General features: G+C 43.9%; 1 protein-coding gene across 3 annotated transcripts in view; it reads left to right on the top strand.

Annotated features, from left to right (window-relative positions):
* Positions 1 to 471: 471 nt before the first annotated feature.
* PPP1R14C (protein phosphatase 1 regulatory inhibitor subunit 14C) overlaps positions 472 to 21,500 on the top strand; it is a 92,297-nt gene continuing 71,268 nt past the window's right edge. For 2 of the 3 annotated variants that reach the window (XR_003941325.1, XM_030195512.1), the window contains exon 1: positions 475 to 780. Coding sequence is in view for 2 of the 3 variants with exons in the window: in XM_030195512.1 (XP_030051372.1) it covers positions 520 to 780 (261 nt within the window). In the remaining variant the exon portion in view is untranslated. Of the gene's footprint in view, positions 781 to 21,500 lie in introns of all 3 variants that reach the window. The other variant, XM_030195513.1, reaches the window with a different exon arrangement.

Genomic DNA, 21,500 nt, shown 5'->3' with positions numbered 1-21,500 from the left:
CCAGGTCTCTAGAGCATTTCTGCTAGTCTGTTTCTTTTGACCTTGCCCTGTTTAAATACATGAATTTGTGCTATAGACTAGTCTACCCCTCCAGATTTCTTTTCACGCCTTCGCTTATTCGCTTATAATTCCTCCTCCCATATCGCGCATCTTCCTCGTAATTACAGGTGCACAGATAAAAATCAGCTTTTGCTTCTTTTGCAGCCAAAGCACTTCTCGATGTGATGCGAGAAATCAAAGGGAAAGCCTGTCAAGGAAATCCTGAGGTTATTGCCTTTCCCAGCCGCGGCGCGTCCCCTCCGTTTTTTTTTCTCTTTTGGTGAGGAGGCGGGGCGAAATTGAGGTTACGCCCTCCCCTGCAGCCGTAGCCAATGAACAGTGGGGATTGCTGGATTCGGGGCACAGGTGCCGGGGGAATTGGGCCGGCCGGTCGGTGTGACTTGAGAGCTGACAGTAGGTGAGGCTCGCGAACGCTGTGGGGGTAGGGGGATTGCGGACGAGAGAAGTGGGGGTGGGAGCATGTCAGCCGTGAGCGGAACCGAGCCGAGTCCTGCTGCAGCCACCGGCAGCCGTGTCTTCTTTCAGAGCCCTCTGGGGTCGCCGGGCTCCCGGGAGGATTCCGCCTGCAGCGCGCAGCAGAAGCTACCGCCGCAACAGCAGCAGCAGAGGCGGCATCAGCAGGGCAAAGTGACGGTGAAGTACGATAGGAAGGAGCTGAGGAAGCGGTTGGTGCTGGAGGAATGGATCGTGGAGCAGCTGAGCGAGCTGTACGGCTGCGAGGTATCGTACCTGCCTGGGTTCCCTAATATGCACGCTAGGGGGCGCCAAAGGCGTGCTGGCTGCTCGCCCCCTCTCGCCTTGGGCATGCATAGTAATAGTGTGTTATATTTTACTTTTCCTTAATATATGCTAAATATTTCCTTTCTGCAAGCACTGAGCGCTGGTGTACAGATTGGTTTCCTGACATACCCACTCCCCCACCCCCCCTAACAAAAAAAAATAACGTGAATTGGCAGGAGGCTGCTTTTATGAGGTTTTATCGCAAAAATGTGTCCTCAGGTTTCCAGGTTTGCTGCAGTTCATTCAAGTAGGTCTTCCCTGCGACGCAAAGGCAATTGATTACCAAGACCGATTATCCAACCTCCAAGACTCCAAAAGAGCCAGCTCCAAGGGCTTAGTTCCGGGATTCTCTCCCCCCCCCCCCCCCACCATTGCTAGACCATTTAGATCGTTAAAGGGGGGAGTGGTAAGGTTGACTGACTATTGTTTAAAGAAATAACGTTCAGAATCGGTATAATTGCTGCCTGAAACGAAGGGAAAAGTAGGCTTCTCTTAAAACCGAAGGGATACAAAGGTATTCACAATGGAGCTGAAAGGCTTGCAGACCGTCTGTTTTACCCTACAGAGCACTAGACTTGAGGTGGCTTCTCCATTTCTATTAATGGGTGCAGTATATTAATTGACTTCTTGGGTTTATGAATGGTAGAGAATATGTGTAATTCCTTTATAAACAGGTTAAGTATCTTATTTTGTATGGGTTATTGTGTGCTGACAAGGCTATTCATTGGCTACCTTCCTGAGCTTTCTATTTGAAGATCACCATGTGGCAAATAGCCTATAATCATATGTGTGTGTGTGTGTGTGTGTGTGTGTAAGGCAGCGTGGAAGGCATGTGCGGGCTTTTTTTGCCTTCCAAGCTGCTAGCGGATGTGTGCTCCTAGCTGCCGTTAGAAGCCGGACGAATGAATAACCCTTGAAGACGCCATAGTTGGCGAAACACAATTGTGTCGGGTTCTATGTTTCATTCTACAGTCTGGAAGAGTATCAGGCAAAAGAAATCTTTATGGACATTTCTACTGGACTCATAACAAGTTTTGAAGAAATGAGCAGCACTCTGGTGTCCAAGTATAGAGAAAAACGATTCATACGACATCTGGTGGAATATCAGTAATGATGGACAATATCTATACTGTTTAAGACTATATGGGACAACAGATACGATTCACGATAGGATATGTCAAGATAGTTATATATGAAGGTTCAGTTGATTTGTGATGATTCAATAACTTCAATAATAGGATGTTTTAAGAATTTATTAAGAAATTATATTAAGATTGAAGTGGATGAATGAAAGATCGAAAGTGTATGTGATCTGTTTTATTGGATGTGTGTGATATAAATATAAAAATACTTTTTGAGACAGTTTGTATTACATTTAAGAAGAAAACGGTTGTTTTTAATATTAAATATATATATATATATATATATATAAAGTAGTGTTTACATTACAACCCTTTAAATTTAGGTAACAAGGTGGTCATTCTGTATAGATTGTATGCATTATCCTGGCTCTTATCTTTAGGCAATTGCCATTATAGAAGACTTTCAATCCACATTTACGCATTAAACTTGAGGTGCAAGGCAAACATGTACGCTAGCTGAATGGAAGGCATAAGCATTTACGCTAAACTGTACCTGGAAACAGAGTGGGGGTGGGCCAAAAAACTTCCAGCAGTCAAGTATAAAAAAGTCTTATTGGCAAAGCACCAACAGTTAAAAAGACTTGACATGGGGCTGTTTTTTCAGAGAGTCGCCTGCTTCAGGGGTCAACAGTGCTCTATCTGATGTGTCATAGACTGAGAAGACATTATTGAAACCAGGCCCAAACCCAGCAGTAACAGAAAAACGCAACATCTCACACTTGCCGGATCAGACAGAGTATTGCTGATTCCTGAAGTAGGTGACCTTTCACCGAAACACTGCCCTGTGTCAAATCTGTCACTGCCTTGTGTCAAAGCACTGTTGGTGCTTTGTCAATAAGACCAGGGCCGGTCCAACCCAGTAAGCGGGGTAAGCACCGCAGGAGGGCGCCTGCCTTCAAGGGCGCTGGCTTCCGCGGGCCCGCCCAGCTGTTCGACAGCCTTCCTGCTTCCAGTTCCTGCCATAACGCTACATACGGTGGCGCACGCGCTTTACACCTCTGCGGCGCTGCTCGTCTCCTTTCAGCTTGGCCAGAGGCTCATCCGCTCTCGACGTCACGAGACGATGCCTCCTCCCCCTGCGGCACCCTGCGTGCGCGCCAGTGCACCTTGCGGTTGCGGCAAGTGAGTACCCTAACTGCCTAAGTGTCTCATGGCTCGTGTCCTCCTCCGGCTGGCTCACTCCTCCGTCCCAGATGCTGAGGCTCCCAGCTGACTGCCTGACTCACTGCCTAAGCTTCTGCCCCTGCCCTGGCCTTTCCTGCACTGGCTAGTGCACTCCTCATCCACCCCTGCCGTCCACGGGCCACGCCACCAGTCAGGACTCGCTCAGCAGAGTAGAAGAGAAGAAGAATCTTCTCAATCAAGTTCTTTAAGCCAGGTAATGGCCCCCGTGGGGGGGGGGGGGGGGGGGGGCGCCAACTGATAGTCTGCAGGGGGGCACCAGAGACCATAGGACCGGCCCTGAATAAGACTTTTTATTTTTTTTGTATTTGACTGCTGGAAGTTCTTTGACCCACCCCTACTCTGGTTCCAGGTATGTTTAAGGTGGAGGGGGGAGGGTTCTCCTTGTCTTTTGGCTGATTTATGGTAAATTTATGGCTAATTTGAATTTTTTTGAAACTAAATACCAAAAAAACCACTATAGTTTGGTTTGGAAATTTTGAATCACTGAAATCCTTAGTTAGTTACTGGAGAAATATTACAGATTACAAATCAATCCAAGGTTTTGGCTGTAATATTGGATTCAAGATTCTTTTGATGGAACATATTACAGCTGTTATTAAAAAAAGCAGTTCAGTCTAGCCTGAGTGTGGAAAGCTTTAGGATTTTGGCCCAGGCTATCTTCCTACCATATCCACATTACTGTAACTCCCTGTATGAGGGAATTACATTGAAACTTTTGAGAAGATTGCAACTCCTTAAGAAAATGCCTGCTTGACTGGTTTTTAGAGTTAATAGATTTGAGAGAGTGTCTCCTCTTTTAAAAGATTGAATTTGCTACCTACCTGTTCATTCATGTATTAAATTTAAAATATCTTGTATGGTTTTTAAAACCTTAGTGGGTCAAACTTCGGCTTGTTTATCTTTAATTATGTTATTTTGAGGGTGGGATTTCCGCTCTATATATTGTATACCTTGTGTTTCCTGTCTTTTGGGGTGTTAAGTTAAAAAGTTATTTGAGTAACTTGTTTAGGTTTGTAGCTGTAAAAGTTTGAAATGATATTCCAAATCCAATTAGATCTATTTCTTTCTTTCTTTTTTTTTAGAAAACTATTGAAGACTCTTTTTGTTTTCAGATGTAGATTTTAGTTTAATTTGCTCTATTCTATTCTGATTAGTTTTTCTTTTTTTCTTATTGTGATCCACAATGAATCCACTGGAGATATAGCAGAATAAAAACTGTGTATAGTAGGCCAAACTGTAAGCAGCTAAGCCCATAAAAGCCTGCGTTCTATAACCTGATAACCCTTTGAAGTTGCGTGCTCTGGAATTTGAGCACATACTTACAGAATACCGACTAAGGGCAGTTGTGTGCGTAACTGGTGTCAGTTAAGGCCAATTATAGCTCATTTACATTGTTACTTAACTGACTTTATTCTATAAGTTCTGCGCTAAGTTTCAAATTATGATGTGCAATTTTTCTAGAATTGGAGGGAGGCAGTACGAAATGGAGGAATAGCCTAGTGGTTAGTGCAATGGACATTGATCCTGGCGACCTGGCAGTGGCGTACCAAGGGGGGGGGTGCGGTGGGTGCGGTCTGCCCCAGGTGCACGACGCTGGGGGGTGCCGCAGGCCTGTCAGCTCTGCTCGTTCCGTGCTCCCTCTGCCCCGGAACAGGTTACTTCCTGTTCCGGGGCAGAGGGAGCACGGAACGAGTGGAGCCGAAAGGCGCGCTGCACCCCCCCAGCAGGTAAAAATGCACCCGGGGTGGGGGCTGTCCTTTCACCGGGGGTGGGGGGGTCGTGCTGCACCCGGGGGGGGGGGGGGCGCGCATCAGCGATCCGCCCCGGGTATCAGCCACCCTAGGAATGTCACTGCAACGTGGGTTCAGTTCCCACTACAGCTCCTTGTGACTTTGGGCAAGTCACTTAACCATCCATTGCCCCAGGTACAAAAAATACTTAGAATGTGAGCCCTCTAGGGACAGAGAAAGTACCTGCATATAATTACTACAACGCTGCGTACGTCTAGTAGCACTGTAGAAATGAATTGATTAGTACATTTGAGAGAGGAAGTAGTGCACATTCTCTTCTTAAGTGTGTTTTCGTTCTCTTTTTCTTCTCCCCACCCCCTCTCAAAAAAATAAATGTTGGATTTGAGGCTTAGATCAGAGGTCCAAGTCTCTATTGCTTCATAAGATGTACATAAAGAACTGTGGTTAGTAAGAGATCCATGATGCCAGGACAGGGTTAAGGTATAGGCAATTGCCTAGGGCCCTCTCAGGGGTGCTAATTAAATGACTCCTAATCCAGCAGATCATAGGTTTGCTTGGTTTGTTGTAAATGGGAAGGGGAAACAGAGACTGACCTATTTTTCATTTCATACCATCTCCTGTTTTCATCCAACCTCCTTGGCAGTCACCTCTGCGAGTCCCAAAGGCCATCTGCTCCGTGTCCCCAGTGGCTGCGACAAAAAAAAAAAGCAAGCGCAGGGCTGCAGCAGCCTTCAGGCATGCACCATTGGCTCTGCTGGTCCTCTGTCCCCCGCTGACGTCAATTCCAGTTCCGGGAGCAGAGGACTGGCAGAGCTGACAGCACATGCTTGAAGGCTGCTGCAGCCCTGCGCTTGCTTTTTTTTTTTTTCCTTTCGTTGTCTGCAGTAGTGGTTCGGGTGGTGGTGGTGGGCAGGAGGGAGGTCTCTGTCTCTGATATATATATACATACATACAAGGCACCACCAACGTTCTAAATGAAGCCTCCAGCCGGAAGTGTGAAGGAGGAGAGATATCCGGTTTCCCCATGAGTGTCTGCCCTGCCCTCGCTCTCTCTGTAACACAAACAGTGAAGGAAAACACAGCAAAGCACGAAATCAAATCGCTCTCTCTGTAACAGTGAAGGACTCAGAGAGGGGGGAGGGGAGAGAGGGCAGAAGCCCTCACTATCTCTGTAATACAAACACAGCACAGCAGGAAACTTAACACTGAAGGACTCGACTCCGAGGGGGGAGGGGACAGAGATCAGAGGGGACAGACAGCACAGGGGAAGGGAGAGAGGGCAGGGACACACACATTCCCACATGCACACAGAAGAAAACCTTGCTAGCCCCTGTTTCATTTGCATCAGAAACAGGGCTTTTTTACTAGTATGTATATGTGTGTGTGTGTGTGTGTATATATATATATATATATATATATATATATATATATAATCACATTTCAGACTTTTGAATTTCAATTTTGTAGTTTTTAAACTTATCAGCCCTGTTACTGAAAAAGGAGGGTAGGGTTAAATGGCCATTGTTCTAAATGAAGGAGGGTGAACAGTGAAGTACCACAGAGATCTATACTGGGACCGGTGCTATTTAATGTTTATAAATGATGTAAAAATTGGAACAAGTGAGGTGATTAAATTTGCAAATGACACAAAACTATTGTTAAAACACAAGCGGACTGTGAAAAATTGCAGAAAGACTTTCTGAAATTGGAAGACTGGGCATCCAAGTGGCAGATGAAACTTTAATGTGGACAAATGCAAGGTGATGCACATTGAGAAGACTAATCCAAATCATAGTTACGTGACGCTAAGGTCCAGCTTAGGAGTTAGCATCCAGTGAAAAGATCTAGGTGTCCTTGTAGACAATAGGCTGAAATCTTCTTCCCAATGTATGGCAGCAGCAGCCAAAAAAGCAAACAAGATGTTTAAATAAATTAGGAAAGAGATGGAAAATAAGACCGAGAATATTTGTGTTGCTGTATAGTGTGACTTCACCTTGAGTACTGAGTTCAATTCTGGTCACCATATCTCAAAAAAAGATATAACTGAATTAGAAAAGGTTCAAAAAGCATCCAAAATGGTAAAGGTGATGGAACTCCTCTTGTATGAGGAAATGCTAAAGAGAATTATGGCTCTTCAGCTTGGAAAAGGCAGATGACAGAGGATATGATTGAGGTCTTTAAAATCCTGAGTGGTGTAGAACCGGGGTAAGAGAATCTAGTTTTTTTATTTTATTTGCCACTCTTTTTCAAGAAGTGCAGAGACTAGAGGACACTCAATGAAGTTACATGGAAATACTTTTAAAAGAAATGAGAGGAAATGTTTTTTCACTCAATAAGTAGTTAAGCTCTGGAACCCTGTTGTCAGAGGATTTTGTAACGGCGATTAGCGTATCTAGGTTTGGACAAGTTCCTGGAGGAAAGGTCTATTGTCTGCTATTGAAAGAGACATGGGGAAACCACTACTTGCCTTGGGATCGGTAGCATGGAATGCTGCTACTATTTGGGTTTCTGCCAGGTACTATTGACCTAGATTGGCCACGGTTGGAAGCAGGATACTGGACTAGATGGACTATTGATCTGACCAGTTGTGGCTATTATGTTCTAAACCTGATAAGCCAACATGCAGATCTTCTCAACTTCAATTGTAGAGATACATTTGCAACTTCAGAAGACCCTCTATGTGTCTCTTTTCACTCTGGGGTGGGGCTTGGAAATGTACGTTGTGGTGTGTTGAGAGGTCTTCACATTACTATATGGTGTGCGATTATGTGGCATTTTTTTTTTTTGGGGGGGGGGGGTGAACACTGAAAGTGGATGGATGATGTTTATAGGGAGTTGTGGGGTGTGACTTGAGTGGCTATATGGGAAACTTTCTTCAGTCATTCTTGTTTCCCTATCTCTGTCTGTGTTGCCAAAGTGCTAGAAGTGTGAATGGAGAAGTTTTTGGACTAGAACAGCAGTTAGTGTTCGTGTGTGTGTCTTTTTTTTTTTATTTTTTTTTGGAGGTCTGAAAATATTGACTGTTCTATCTTTTTTTTTTATATTTTGTGTGTGTGTGTGAAGGCAGTTTTAAGTTTCTGTTTTGAAGTGTTGCATATGAACAAATGTAAACGGGCATTGGTCCCTATTTCTAACAGACGATTTTCCACTATTCCACGTGGTGGAATGCTTAATTTGAGTGAATTTACAAGCAAGATACAGCAAGATTAAAAAGCAGACACTATTTAATGAGTTGCACCTGTTTTAAAACTACTCATTGCAGCTAGTAGCATCCTTCTCTATAAATCATTCATTGTATAAGCTGCATGTTTGCAATTCCCTGGAACAGCTGGAAGCAGCCCTAGTTGGTGCGTGCTCGTTTCATGTGAAATAATTTATGATCTCATTGTTTAATGTCAAGTATGATGCCTTTGGAAACTACTTTACCATTAGAATTCTTTGTTTTCAACTCTTAAGGGAGCAGGTGGATTTTTATTACGGACACTAAGCAACACAGTGAAAACACTACTGGGTCTGTCATCTCTTTATAGATACATTTCAAAGATGCACAGAATCAGATGCACTTGTTAACTTGCATAACAGTGTTCTGTGGTAAGAATGATCGTATAACTTCATGTCAAGTTGAGCCAGTTCTGGTTGTACTTTTACTCCCATTGTATGTATGGATTTGTAGTTCTCAATTTTCAGTTCTTTTTGCCCCCCTCCCCCCCCAAAAGAAAGGGCTATGTCTCATGCATGTAAGGGGAGTAAAACCACGGCTGGCTCAAATTGTATCACTTCTTCTGGAGGTATGTGATCAGTATTGGTGGTACAATCTTGAGGTGTAATATTAAAAACTAGTAAAAAAGCCCCGTTTCTGAAGGCAAGGAAATGGGCCCTAGGCAGGCAATTTCTTCCCCCCCCCCCGCCCCGCCACCGCCGTTGTGGACTACCTGTGCTGACGGGGGACCCAAACCCCCTACAGCCGAAGTGCTGTTGTGCCCTTCGCGTTGCTTCCTCAATCATCTTCTCTGGAAGTTCCTCTGCGTGCGTCTGATGTCAGACGCACACAGAGAAACTTGGGGGCGGTTTATGGCGGGCCGGGGGGGGGGTCAACAGATTCACGGAAGGGGGGGTCGAGGGGGCCATAGCGCAGAGGGTGACAGATGATTCCGAGGCAGGGGGGAGGAGTAGGGAAACACGCTGTGCGTGTTTCCCTACTCCTCCCCTTGCCTTGGAATCAGCTGTCATGACGTCAGTGCGTGTCTGCCTAGCAGACCACCTCCAGGGAGCCACAGTCCCAAGCACAGAACGTTGGAGGTGAGAATTATTATATAAGATAGACCTCTTGCCTTTGACTGGTGGTTCCTAAGCATATCTTGAGAGATCCCCTGCTAGTTGTTTTCAACAGGGCTGTGGGATTGGTACACCAAATCTTTGACTCCAACTCCTACTAATGTTAGGCTTTATCAGTGCTTGAGATCCCGAACAAGTAGTATAAAAAATTTTTATTTTAAAAACTTACAATATTATATGGTAAACTTTTATTTTTTTATTTTAAAGCTGGAGTCTATATATTTTTATCAACTACTTCCAAAATTTGTTTTCGACTCCCACAGCCCTGGTTTTTAGGGTACTTACAATGAATATGCATGAGAGAAAATCTCTCCTGACTATGCATTGTAAATATGTTGAAAACCTGACTGACTAGTTTGGAAAAGGTTTGGGTCCCTCAAACATTGGCACAAAATGTGTTCAGTAGAACTTGGACCTATTCTCAGGGATCCTTATCCAGCTGGGCATTCATGATATCCAAAATGAGAATGCATGAAGAATTAGAGACCATCTGCATTTTTATTATGACAGGTATTTAGTGACTATTTACTGGGATTTATTAACTGGATGAGCATTCCTAAGAGTAGGTTTGGGAACCTCTAATGCAGGGACAGTAGAGGTGAACATTCTTGAAATATAGTTCTAAACCTTGAGGTCCTTCGTTACTACATATACTGCAAATGTGAATGACCCACATTTCTTTTCTAATTTTACTTACTTTTTAATGTGTGCCCGAACTAGTATATTCCTATATTTAGTTGTCCATTGTATGAGATACGGGATTTGTCTATCGCTGTGCATAAATCAGAAATATGGTTAACATTCTCCCTGATCCACATGCTAAAGAGGGTAAGTATCATCTGAAGCTCAATTGTCTTGCTTTATTACCAATTTCCCAGTACATAGAAATTATTTGGCTGCTTGCATGTACCATAAACTTTAATGCCGTGTAATTCAGGCTGCTGGAATGGTCTATTTGGAAATGTCGTTAGAAAGGCATACTGTGGCTGAGTTCTGAGGAATGTCCTTACTCTCAGGGCCGGACTTCATCAAGGTCTTGTCCCCTAGATGTAGAATGGGGGGGGGGGGGGAATGCTTTACATGCAAGACTAAAGGCCTGAGTTACTGAGGCATCTTGTCTTTCGCTGTCAACTGTGCCCTCTGCTAGTATGTCCTATTTTTAGGCCAGCAGACAGGGGGGGAGACTAAACTCTAGTTATGATAAATAGGCCCATGTTGTGTATGACCACCACCTCTTCACCCCCACTGCTTTCACTGTAAATTGTTCTGTTTCTCTTTCCTTTTTTAACACTAGTGTTGGGGAAAATATTTTTTTAATACCCCTTGTCTCTCTACTTTTAACAATTCCATTCTTTGAGGGAGGGGGGTCCTACAGATTAAAGTGGGGACCAGTTAGAAAAGTGTAGGCTTTGTTAGTGTACTGCAGTGGTTCCCAAACCTGGTCCTTGAGGTACCCCAGCCAGTCAGGTTTTCAGGATATACACAACAAATATTCATGAGAGAGATTTACATGTAGTAGAGGCAGTGCATCCAAATCTCTCTCATAAATATTCATTGTATATCCTGAAAACCTGATTGGCTGGGGTGCCTCAAGGACCAGGTTTGGGAACCACCGGTGTACTGGAAAAAACTAAATAATTGCAATCAGAAGATCTTCTACAGAGGAGAGAAACATTATTCCTGGAAGAGATATAACAAAGAGATTAACAAATTGGTTGCTGTTTTGAGGTAAACTTTAGTGAGCAAAAATGATGCTGGATGAGTTCTGGGTGGTGTGTGTTGCCTTTCCAGGGTAAGCAGTACTTGGATGTTTATTTTGGGGGGAATTAGAAAGGTAGCCTTTGACATAACTGATGCAAATCATAGCAAATGAAGTGCTTAGTATTTTTACACAAACATTATGAATTATATTTATTTTCCATTCAAAAAAATTTGTAGTGGGTATAGCCACAGTGGTTGAATAAGCTGGTAGGGGAGGTGATGGAGCATTTTTGAAATACAAAATCTTACTAAACTGTTTAAAAAATATAGATATCTATATCCCAAGGGTTTTTTTTTAACTGATAAATGAAACCTTCACACCCCTTTCCTAAACTACCCACTAGTGTTGATTGTTAGTTGTTAGCAGCTAACATGTCACAAAGATTATAGTAGTAAACAGTTATTCTACCAGTAACTGTCCAATTAACTGCCTTCACTGTCTAGAAAGTTTCAATAAATTGCCTCAAATTTCAAGACCTTTCTCTGCACTCTGACTTCTTCTCACACCCCTGGTAAGAACCCCTGAGTTAAACCAACAAACTGCTGGCTTGTCAGATTATTTTACTGACAGTTGAGACTTTTTCATCCACCAGTTAACAAGCAAATAACACAAGACTGACACTGACTTTTATAGCTTTATTACTTCCTCAGGTACTAATGTTGCCTCAAATGTTCTGCTTAGACCACCTGCTTCCTTCTTTTGCTTTGTTTTTGACATCGCATTCCCTTTCCTATATTGGGTCTGTTTCCACCAAAACATAAGGAAACCTAAAGTGATTTTTACAGAGCAAGGTGGTATGTGGACTGGGGGTGTGTAAAGTTATGGGCCTTTTTATTTGGGAGGGGGGTTGAGAGAACTATGGGATGTCTGTGCCTGGGGAGGGGCCTCAACTCTAAAGATGGTGACAGAGAAAAACGGAACCTGACTCTCACGGGGGGGGGGGGGGGGAAGGGGGGGCAAACAGGATAACCATGTGTACAGTTAGGTGGGAATACTGGTCGCATTCAGATAGGACAATTTAATATTCATTTGTGTTCCTTTTAATGTTCGTGTCCACTTATTACAATTTTTAGACATTCTGCATATATTTTTAATTGATTTACTGTGACTTATTATTTTATGTACATGTTCTGCCTCTTCCATTTGTGCTGAAAAGAATAGGGAGAAGGAAAGGTAAGCTGGAGATGTCTAGGGAAGGGTGTGTATGTGCTATGGATATTGTGGGGTGGAGGGAGAGCTGCATGTGTGTGTGTGTGCTGGAGATAAGGCATAGATGGGTGTGTGTGCATGCATCAGGGATTGTGCAGGGAAAGGGGAGCAAGGGGATCTGAGGTAGTATATTGGGAAGATTTCCAGAAAGCTATTGGAAGAATGTATGGGTGTGAGGGGAGTAGGTTAGAGAGCTGTGAGTGATAAGGGTTGGGTAGGGTTGAAAGAGCTAGAGTGGGGGAGGGGTATTGGAACTGGGGGAGTGTGCATTGGGAGTAAGAATGATTTTACAGAGCAAGGTGGTGTGTGTAAAGCTATGGGCCTTTTTATTTGGGATTGGGAAGGGGGTTGAGAGAACTATGGGATGTCTGTGCCTGGGGAGGGGAGAAAAACGGAACCTGACTCTCAAGGGGTGGGGGGGGGGGGGGGCAAGTTAGGAAAGAGATCAAGCTTAGACGAGTGAGACTGCTGGAGGGAGGGAGCAGGGTTTAAGCCTGAGCTGAAAGAGCTATACACCTTTCAGACAGCTTTGCTCTTTTGCATCTGGTTCTTTCTGGCTTTCTCCTCCCACTGTTCGCCTTGATTTCACCCATTCTACTGCTATTAGTTATGTCAGACCCTGGGTTTGGAATACACTCCTTGTTCAGCTCTGTTTAGAACCCTCCTATGCAAAGTTTAAAGTTGCATTAAAAACCCACCTCTTTGCAGTAGCTTGCTCCTCAACTCAATAGTAATGTATGTATTTCCCTGACTGTACCTTCTTTTTAATGGCAGTTAATTGCTTTTATGGTAAACCATGTAGAAGCCACCTTGGCCCCTTGCAGTATGTCAAGTCTCTGTAAATAAAATAATTTATTCATCTGACCTTCTGCACTGAGAAAAATGACCTAAACAGCCACACAACCTTGTGTGATAGATGATGGGCATCTCAAGAAGGCTTCTGCCCTGGAGAGCTGACATGATTTTTCTTATGCAACATCCAAGTTTATAAATCTTGTTGGTGTTGCCTAGGAAGACAGCACAAGGTATTTCTGCCCTCGGTGACTTAGGCAAATCTGTGGGAAATGAGTCAAGGATATAAAGAAAAATGGCTGAAAAACAGTGCTGTGGAAGTATAGTATGGCAAAAAGCCTAGTCTGTGTTTTTTTTTTTTTGCTCTTAGTGTGACAGAACAGTGTGTTTTAAGCCTGCAAAATGTATTTGATATTTCCCCCCCAGTTTCAGCCCGGGAGAAGAGAGAGAAAGCTCTTTGCTGAAGCCCTGTAAAACAGTTATATTTGATAACTGATGAGCAGCTATATGTCCTGATATCCCCAGGTACTTTCTAGAAAATAAATGTTTAGATGGTGTTATGTTATTGTATGCTGATTGCACATTTTTTGTTCATTGTTCAATATATTCTTAAGACAATAAACAAACAATTGTTTATTGGCTCTGCCTGTCTGGACTGAAAGAGAATCCTGGTGGTTTGTGTGTTGGGTCTGTGAGTGCTTTCTGGTAACTGTGGGACCTTTGGGCGTATGGCCTCCAGCAACCTTGAAATCACCCTAGAAATCACTGGGCATAATTTGAGAGTGGGAGACTCGCCCAGAGGCAGTTGTGACCCAGTCGGTGGGAGGAAGGTGCTAGTGTAGAGCACAAGTGGCAGGTGCAGGCGATACTGAGCTGTATTGGGGGTACACCTTCTAAGTGGCCGCAGAGTAACCCCAGGCGGGTGGCTAGGCGTTTCATGACAGGTAGATAGACTTGAAACCTCTGCACTGGTTTTTATCAAGTATACAACAAGAATAAACATTTGTACTTGATTCTTCACACACAGGCAGCATGGCCCAAACTTAAGGGTGCCAACTGGATCCAGATTCACAAGACAGGGTTGATCCAGTCCAGGGTTTACTCCATTGAATGTAGGACTTGTAGTTCTGATTTCCCCATTGCATTACCTAAGAAAGCAAGACCAGGGGCGTAGCCACGGGTGGGCCTGGACGGGCCCATTGCTGTCTCTATCCCTTTTGTCCCACGGAGGCAGCGCTTCCTTCCTGCCCTGTTTTCTCCCGAAGCTCCGCTGCATCGATCCCTCCCTGCAAGTAGAATCCTCCTTCACCGGTCGCGCTGCGCTGCCATGCAATTGCACACGCAGCTACGCTCCTCCCCCTGCCGCGTCTATCTGGCCCTCTGTGATGCACTTCCTGTTTAGGGCCGGATGAACGCGGCAGTGGGAGGAGCGAAGCTCCATGTGCATGGCAGCGCAGCGCAACCGGCGAAGGAGGATTCTACTTGCAGGGAGGGACCGATGCAGCGGAGCTTCGGGAGAAGACAGGGCAGGAAGGAAGCACTGCCTCCGTGGGACAAAAGGGATAGAGACAGCGCGATGGATGCGGATGGGCGGACCAGGAGGAAAAATGGCTGAGCTGCTGGGACATGGGAGGGAGAGGAGGAAGGGGCTGGAGGGAAGGAAGAGAGTTGCTGGGACATGGGAGGGAGAGGAAGAAGGGACTGGAGGGAAGGGAGAGAGCTGCTGGATATGGGAGGGAGAGGAAGAAGGGACTGTAGGGAAGGGAGAGAGCTGCTGGGACATGGGAGGGAGAGGAAGAAGGGACTGGAGGGAAGGGAGAGAGCTTCTGGGACATGGGAGGGAGAGGAAGAAGGGACTGGAGGGAAGGGAGAGAGCCGCTGGGACATGGGAGGGAGAGGAAGAAGGGACTGGAGGGAAGGGAGAGAGCCGCTGGACATGGGAGGATAGGGAGAGAAAGAGGGGAGATGGATGGAAGGATGCAGAGAGAAAGGGGAGAGACTGGAAGGATGTGGAGAGAGAGAGAGAGAGAGGGGAGACTGAACAGAAAAGGGTAGAGAGATAGAGACACTAGATGGAAGGATCAGGAGAGAGGGTAGATGGGTGGAAGGATGAGGAGAGAAAGAGGGAAGACACTGGATGGAAGGGTAGGGAGAAAAAGGAGACGCTGGATGCAAAAGAAAGAGGGGAGCTGCTGGATGGAAAGAGGGAGAGGACAGAGTAGGGAAAGACTGGAGAATAAGAGGAAGGGGCATGTGGAGAACAAGGGTGAGGAAAAGATGAAAAGCCATAGGTGGTGAATGGACAGGAAACCCTGGCAAGAGAAAGACGAAGGAAAGCAGAATCTAGAGACTGGGAGCAACACAATGAGAAAAATTAAATGGCCATACAACAAAGGTAAAGAAAATAATTTTATTTTAATTTAGGATAAAGTAATATGGTACCTGTGTTAATAAAGTTTCAGAGACCAATACTTCCTTCCTTAGGTCAGGAGAGGATACCATAACAGTGTTATGCTGACCTGAGGCAGGAGGTTTTGGCCTCTGAAAGCTCATTGAAAAGGGTGTTAGGCTTTTAAATAAATTTTCTGAAACCTGATGCACTGAAAAGCAGCACTTTACCCCTATGTGACAAATGCATCTGATTAGTGTGACTAAATTTTGCTGGGGAAGGGGGAATAGAGAGAAAATTTTGTGCCCACCCACTTTAGGTTCAGGCCCATCCAAAATTGGCAGTCTGGCTACGCCACTGAGCAAGACTACAAGTCCTAGCATGCAAGGGGTAAACTCTGGACTGGATCAACCTCCTCCTGCAAATCTGGATCCAGTTGGCAGCCTTACACAAATTACATCGTCTCAAGTCCAGAGTGCTTTGCAGTAAAATACATGTTAGTTTAGTTCTGGCATCATAGGAATACAAAATGGTTTTCCTACAAAATGGTTTTCCTACAAGGTCGAGGGCAAAGAGGAACCAGGTTTTTATACAGGGAGAAGCCTATGCCAAAAAAAATGCAGACTTTTAAAAAAAACTGAGCATAATTTTCAAAACTGCACAGAATTCCCCCAGGAATAGAATATGTAGGTTCTTCCCTTAAAGGATGGTTCTTTGCTTAAATGTTTTGGTTCAGCTTGAAAAAAGCTAGGTTAACTAGACCTAGCTAGAACTCTTGCCTATTAAAGTGAAAAAAAAAAGGAGTTTGGACTACGTACAGATTTAGCTACAATGACCTGCTTTGCCCTTGCCTGCTTTACCGTTGTTTCAAGTTAAGATGCAATAGAAAACATGAGATATGGTTTGTGGTATGGACAAGTTAAGAATACTCTGTAATGTGTATTAGACAGTACCGATGCACGTTGGATAATAGGTGATGTTCGTGTTGATTGATTGGCTTGAAGTTTAGAGGTGGGTGTATGAAAATTGAGATACAGAACTGGTGTGAACGAGAATAGTTAACCTGGCAATTAATATGGAATCCAATGATTTTCAGTTTGGTATAATGTTCACTCCCAGATAAAGGTGGGAAATACACTTCTTAAGCTGTGTTATTCTTACATTGTGTGCTGTAATGAATGCTACTATACCAAGTGGCATTTGTATTCTGCAACCACAAAAGGATATAAGTGCCTATGAAGCTCTATATGTTGGTCCGAGTGGTGTCACATTGATTTAAAGAATTTATCAATAATAGATAGTATAGTGATAAAAAGAATGGGAAATTTTTCTAAAAGTTGGGAGTCCCACAGTGTTCACCACTATTGCCTATCCTATATAATAATTCTCACCACCAACGCTCTAATGTGTCTGCCTGTGTCCGTGGCGCCTTCGGAGTTGCTGAGCTAGGCTCCGTAGCCAGGCTGATGTCCCTCTCAGCTGATTCTCAGGCAGGGGGAGGAGTAGGGAAACACGCGGAGCAAGTGGCAGGGAGTGGCGCATCAAAACAATGACCGTCCTCTCCCCTGCCTCCCCTGCAGCCAACCATGTCCAGCGACACTACTCTCCCCCTGTCCGCCTCCAGCCACCCATGTCCAACGACCCTGCTCTCTCACCTGCCCCTCCTTCATCCACCCAGGTTGTGTAACCAATTCTTCGGGGCAGGCAGGAAAGATCCCCGGTCCTGCCTGCCCGATGCTGGCGCTGACGCTCCCCCGCTGCCGGATCGCTGTTCAAAATGGCCGCCGATACTTACAAGGGCAGCCTTCAAGACTTCAGCAGAAGTCTCGTGAGTCCGCCATTGGAAGTCTCGGCCATTTTGAACAGTGATCCGGTAGTGGGGCAGCGTCAGCGCTAGCAGCGGGCAGGCAGGACCGGGGATCTTTCCTGCCTGTCCCGAAGAATTGGTTACACAACCTGGGTGGATGAAGGAGGGGCAGGTGAGAGAGCAGGGTCGTTGGACATGGGTGGCTGGAGGGGGGGCAGGGGGAGAGTAGGGTCGCTGGACATGGGTGGCTGGAGGGAGAAAGGGGGAGAGGAGGGTCGCAGGACATGGGTGGCTGCAGGGGGAGAGTAGGTGGGGTGGAAGGGGGGCCTCAGACCATAAAGGGAGGGGGAGGGGGCACTCACTCTCTGTCTCTCACACACACTCTATCACACTCTCCGTCTCTCTCACACACACACTCTCTCTCTCTCTCTCTCTCTCTCTCTCTCTCTCTCTCTCTCTCTCTCTCTCTCAAACATACGCTCCGAGGAAAACCTTGCTAGCGCCCGTTTCATTTCTGACAGAAACGGGCCTTTTTTACTAGTATTCAATATTTGAGTTCCTTGGGGAGTTTTCTAAAATCTTCACTTTACTGTGTTTCCTCATATGCTGCTATTTTATTTGAGTGCCATTATCTGAAGGTAGTAATGCAGAGAGTAATTATAGAATGCATAGGAAAAACACACTCTTGGGCATCACAAAATGTGTTAATACAGCTAAAACTAAATTGTGCTTTTGCACTATAGTTAATGTAGTTTAAAGCATTACACTCGGGACAGGGGAACATTTGGACTTTGAAATGTCATCCAAGGTCCATGGTTTTATACTCGATTCACAACTAATGATAGAAAACCCAAGTTAAAAACCTTGAGTAGGAGGATTTTATATTCAAATTATGACAGTTTAGGGCAATTAGATTACCTTTTTTCCATGATCGTTTTAGTGTTGATCCAAGTGATTATTTTACCACAAATAGATTATTGTAGCTCTTTATATTCTGGTATCCATTGGACCCTTCAGGCAAAGGTGCAGCTAGATTAATTTTCTACCACAAAGTTTGATCCTGTTACTCCTCCTTTGCTGAAGGATTTGCATTGGTGGCCATTTAGGGCTAGAGTTGATTTTTAAAGTGGCCTGTCTTCCATATAAAATTTTTTTATGGCTGTTGATCATGTATCTGTGTCTTATTTGAGAATTTATCCATCCGTTCATTCTAATTATTTGCCAAATTTAATCCTTCTGGTGGTTAAGATCCATTGTGAGCATTTTTGTGACGGCTCTTTTAGTTATTTTTCAGTCAAACTGTGGAATAAAATTCCAGTTCGGATTTGGAGTACAGAAGAATATTTCCAATTTAGACAAGCATTGAAAACTTTCTTTGATAAATTATCTCCTGAATTTTATGGCTGTTTCCAGATAGTGTTTGAATTTTTAGTGTAACACGCCTTGATTCCGGTTCGAGATATGCAGGATAAAAAATGGGAATAGAGTGGAGAACAATTTTTTGATAAGTTTGGTTCTTGACTTTTGCAGCACATTAAATCTTATAGAAGGAATTTGTGTTAGTGTATATGCCAAAACTCTGCTATACAGGACCAGCTCCAGTATGATCACTTGAATTTGCAGTTTTTGTTTGTGTCATCAGTGTTGCATATAGGGTAACTGCCCCTTTCTAAAACATCCTTAATGCTCCTCTTGCATAATATGGTCCTTTGGCTATTATTGAGCCTAGACACCTGGATGGTTGCATTTTGAACTGGTGCAATAAGGAAATGTAAAGCTTGAGCTAATGTGATCTTTATACATGACTGGGTTTTTCCCCCTGCTTTAGAGAAATCACAAGAAGCCATAAAATGATTCTTGTATTTTAGTTATATTTGTACCCATGTGCTTTCCCACTCATGGCAGGCTCAATCCGGCTTACATGGGGCAATGGAGGGTTAAGTGACTTGCCCAGAGTCACAAGAAGCTGCCTGTGCCTGAAGTGGGAATCAAACTCGGTTCCTCAGTTCCCCAGGACCAAAGTCCACCACCCTAACCACTAGGCCACTCCTTATTGCTTACTGGTGTGGCTTACTGGTGTGTTCAGTTACTTTAAACTGTGGCTCATCCCTCGCTCTTCTGGACCTCTTTCTCCAGGCTTTGTTCCCCACAGCTTCTACATTCTCCTTGTTCCTCTTATCAGAAAACATTGCTTGGTCATTCCTGGCACCATGTGCATCCTGAGAGATACTGCTGTTTTGTTAAACTATTGCTAGCTCCAGACAATAAAACTTAAAACATTACTGCTCTATTAGTAAATGTGTTGCACCAAAGGATTTTTCAAAGTTTTCATGGAGCCTCAATTTGGAAGCTGTTATGGAATGAGTAACTCCACTTTTTTTTTTTTCTTCTTAAGATTTTTGTTTGATTTTTGTGACTTGTTTTCCTTTCCTATTTTGCATAGTCTCCGGATCACAATTCTGGTTTGCCTTCTCACGTTCTTGGCACTGTAATGCACAGCTGTTTAGGGAGATAAGTGTGCATTGACACAAATTAGGGTCTCCACAGAGTATAGTGAAAGAATTCCAGTTGCTATTACTTGTAAAGGATTGCAGTTTGACTGACGGGCTTTAGAGGCATAGCACTTTTTATGCTGTTAGAATTAAGTATCTTGTAGAAGGTTTGAGAGCTTCTCATGCTATCGACATTTTCCTTCCATATCCTACATGACGTGCTTTTTAAAATAACATTATATAAACAAATTATTAAGGTTTATTATGTGGCAGAGTAAATTGTCAAACATATAAAATGCAAGTACCTCTACAGAAACCTAGATTCGTGCTTTGCATTACGATTTTGAAATGTGAATTCAGAAGTTGAGGGAAGAGACAGAATAACATCTTTCTGTGCAATTAAGATAATTGTTCTCCCTTCTCCTCCCCTCCACCCCTTTAACCTATCTGGAACTATATCATTCTCTTAAATGAGATCTTAAGTGCATGTTGCCTGTATGTGTGACTTCTGCTGAACTGAGAAACGAGTTGCCCAAGTAAGTTTATTTTAGTATTCTGTTACAGAAGAAACTTGTGTTTATTCTGGATGTACTCCCCCCCCCCCCCCCCCCAGCCCCTCTTTTTTAAATCTGAACTCTGGAAAGCGTTGGTTTATAAGCTTCTCAATCCAGGGAAGATGTGGATTTATCAGATTGCAGACACTGCCTGAAACTTTTCCAAGAATATTGGTCTCTACTGATAGTCTCCCCAGGGTGCAGGAGTCATAACATTGCACACTTTTCTCCACGTTCAGAGCAACTAATAAATGCTGGTTATTTGGTGTGAAATATCTTGAGTTAGATCCAAGAAGTAAACTAGTTGTCTTGTATGTTGGAATATTTCACTTCCAAAATGCTAAATGTGAAGCTTGAATGTTGGCCCCATAGTTGCTTGTAGGGGAGCGGGTGTTGCTGCAACTGAACACGCTGAATGTAGGTAGGCATTTGCATCCCAGTGTTCTGTAGCACGCTTGAGGAGTAAGCTTGGAGGAATTGCAGTGTTAAAAACAAGAGAGGAGGAATGGAGGGTAAAGTTGAACTGAGCAGCAACTGCATCAACAGAGCATGATTTATATAATACACCTGATAACACATACCAAGCAAAGTAGATTTATTTTTACATAGCTATTTCAGAACCGTAGGCATGTGGGGAAAAAAACAGCTTTAGAGTAGGGCAGACTGACTGGCTTCCCAGCATCGGAGATTTCAGGGTCATCTGTATAAACATCAGATGCCAGTGTGCTTGAGAATGATATTGAGATCAGTGTCTCTCACAATTCATTCATGTTTAGCACTCTCTTTTTTTGCTGTAGGAATCTTACTATTGGATTCTTCTAGGTCTGTGATATACTGGTATTAGCCTAAAAAGTAAGATGGTAGAATTAGAGTATATTGTACTAAACAAAAAGATTAGATTTAGATGTCTCTGAAACCTAGTTGAAAGCAAAATAATCAATGGAACAGTGTTGTACCAGGGTCTAAGTACTATCACGGTAATATGGAGGATCAAATTGGTGGAAGGGGGCCTTGAATCAAATAGATTAAAAGGTCTGCAGGACAAAAAATGCACCTTTAGATTCCTTATGGTTACAGATTCCATGTGTAAAGGGAAAAGTACTAATATAGTATACTACCGTCCACCTGGCCAGAATGAACAGACTGATGTAGAAATTAGAACATGAGTAGCCATAAAGAGTCAGACCAATTGTCCATCTAGCCTAGTATCCTGTTTTCCAAACAGTGGCCAAGCCAGGTCAC

The sequence above is a fragment of the Microcaecilia unicolor genome, chromosome 3, assembly GCF_901765095.1.
Source record: "Microcaecilia unicolor chromosome 3, aMicUni1.1, whole genome shotgun sequence".
NCBI lineage: Eukaryota > Metazoa > Chordata > Amphibia > Gymnophiona > Siphonopidae > Microcaecilia > Microcaecilia unicolor.
Note: the sequence above shows the minus strand (reverse complement) of the source record. Positions and strands in the feature narration are given on the sequence as shown.